This window comes from Apis dorsata, unplaced genomic scaffold (assembly GCF_000469605.1).
Source record: "Apis dorsata unplaced genomic scaffold, Apis dorsata 1.3 scaffold_722, whole genome shotgun sequence".
NCBI classification, from domain to species: Eukaryota; Metazoa; Arthropoda; class Insecta; order Hymenoptera; family Apidae; genus Apis; species Apis dorsata.
The window spans coordinates 122,733-124,361 of NW_006263889.1; the positions used below are offsets into that span (position 1 = coordinate 122,733).

At 19.6% G+C, this 1,629-nt stretch overlaps 1 protein-coding gene across 1 annotated transcript in view; it reads left to right on the plus strand.

Moving 5' to 3' along the window:
• Positions 1-1,230: 1,230 nt before the first annotated feature.
• Positions 1,231-1,629, plus strand: part of LOC102676070 (ubiquitin carboxyl-terminal hydrolase 10) — a 5,391-nt gene continuing 4,992 nt past the window's right edge. The window contains exon 1 of the mRNA XM_006622534.2: positions 1,231-1,570. Within this exon, the coding sequence (XP_006622597.1) occupies positions 1,553-1,570 (18 nt within the window). The 5' untranslated portion in view covers positions 1,231-1,552. The remainder of the gene's footprint in view (positions 1,571-1,629) is intronic.

Genomic DNA, 1,629 nt, shown 5'->3' on the forward strand with positions numbered 1-1,629 from the left:
AAATAAATAAATAATAACATAAAATAACTATAAATAACAAAAAATGGAATATTATAATTTACAAAATATAATACAAAATATGAATTTCTAATAAAATATAATAATAATAAAAATTGAAATCTTTAAAAAATTTAAAATTTAAAAAATTGAAATTCTTTAATAAATCTATTTTTTAAAATTTAAATAGAAAAAAAAATTATCATGACGTGTTAAAACTATTATAATTTCGAAACTACCTCGTTTTCGATACTCCAATCATACCATACGTGCACAAAGATGATGAATATTTAAATCAATGTTTAATTTTAATATAATAATTAAACAATACTTGAATTAATTAAATAAAGCTTAATAATTTACAATTAAACTTAATATAATATCAACTTAATAAAAATTTACGTAATTACACATTTCTGTTAAAAGACGATTTGTCATTATTGTCAATTTTCCATAGATTGAGACCATGCGCACTAAACTGCGCATTGATTCGTCTTACAGTTGCATCTTAACAGTTTTCTGATTGGTTGGAATGCTGCAATTCCCTATTTACTTCAATAAAAATTGAAATACATACTTTAATTATAAATTTCTATACATTAAATTCTTACAAAGGATACGAATTAAAAATATAATAAATATAATAAATTATTATGATTAATTTATATTATATTTTATTAAAAAAGTCATCCAAATTAGAAAGATTGAATATAAGATTTAAAATAAAAATTAATCTAAAAAGAATATAATAAAAAAAGAAAATTAACACTAAAAGAAATTAACAAAATATTCTTAAATTAAAGAATTTTAAAACATGATGAAAGAACTTAAAACAAATATTAAAGTAAAGAAAAAATTGAAAAATAGGTAAAAGAATTTAAATAAAAATTATATTAAATAGAATAAAATAGATATTTGTAAATCTTTTATAGATCGCAATTTGTAAACCTTATTACACCTAGAAAAAAATCATCTACATTATTTAAAATAACAAATTAAAAATTCCATGTTGTCCAATCATTGTTCAACATCGTCGAATAATATAATTTTAAAATATCTTAAATTATATCTAAAATATATTATATCTAAAATATTTAAATTTTAGAAATCTAAAATTGTATATTTTATTCACAATATTTGTATCAAAAATATGTTCATTTTACTTACAATAAGGAAAATAGCGGGAAAGTTTATTTCAATAATATCCCTATAAAACACTAGCAATGACAGTGGCGACATCAATCTTATGAACAGAAGAAAAGATAGTGCAACAACGTGCTTAGCCCATTTTATACAACTGCCGAAATATGATCGTTCATATTGTGTAATTTGTTAATAGTTTATATTCTCTTTCTCCATTTTATTATTGCACAGAAATATTACAAATATTGTATTTTTTAAATTGAATACGCATTTTATATAATATTTCCTCATATAAATATAGAACAAAATTAATATCAACATCGATTCCTATTACTGCCGATATAAGTCACCGGACCTCATGTTTCTCTGCTGGTATTATTTTTAATGTCTTGTATGGTGTACGGATTTAACTATGGATATTCAAAATGAGGTAATATATATATATTATATATTAAATATTATATATATTATATATATATATATATATAT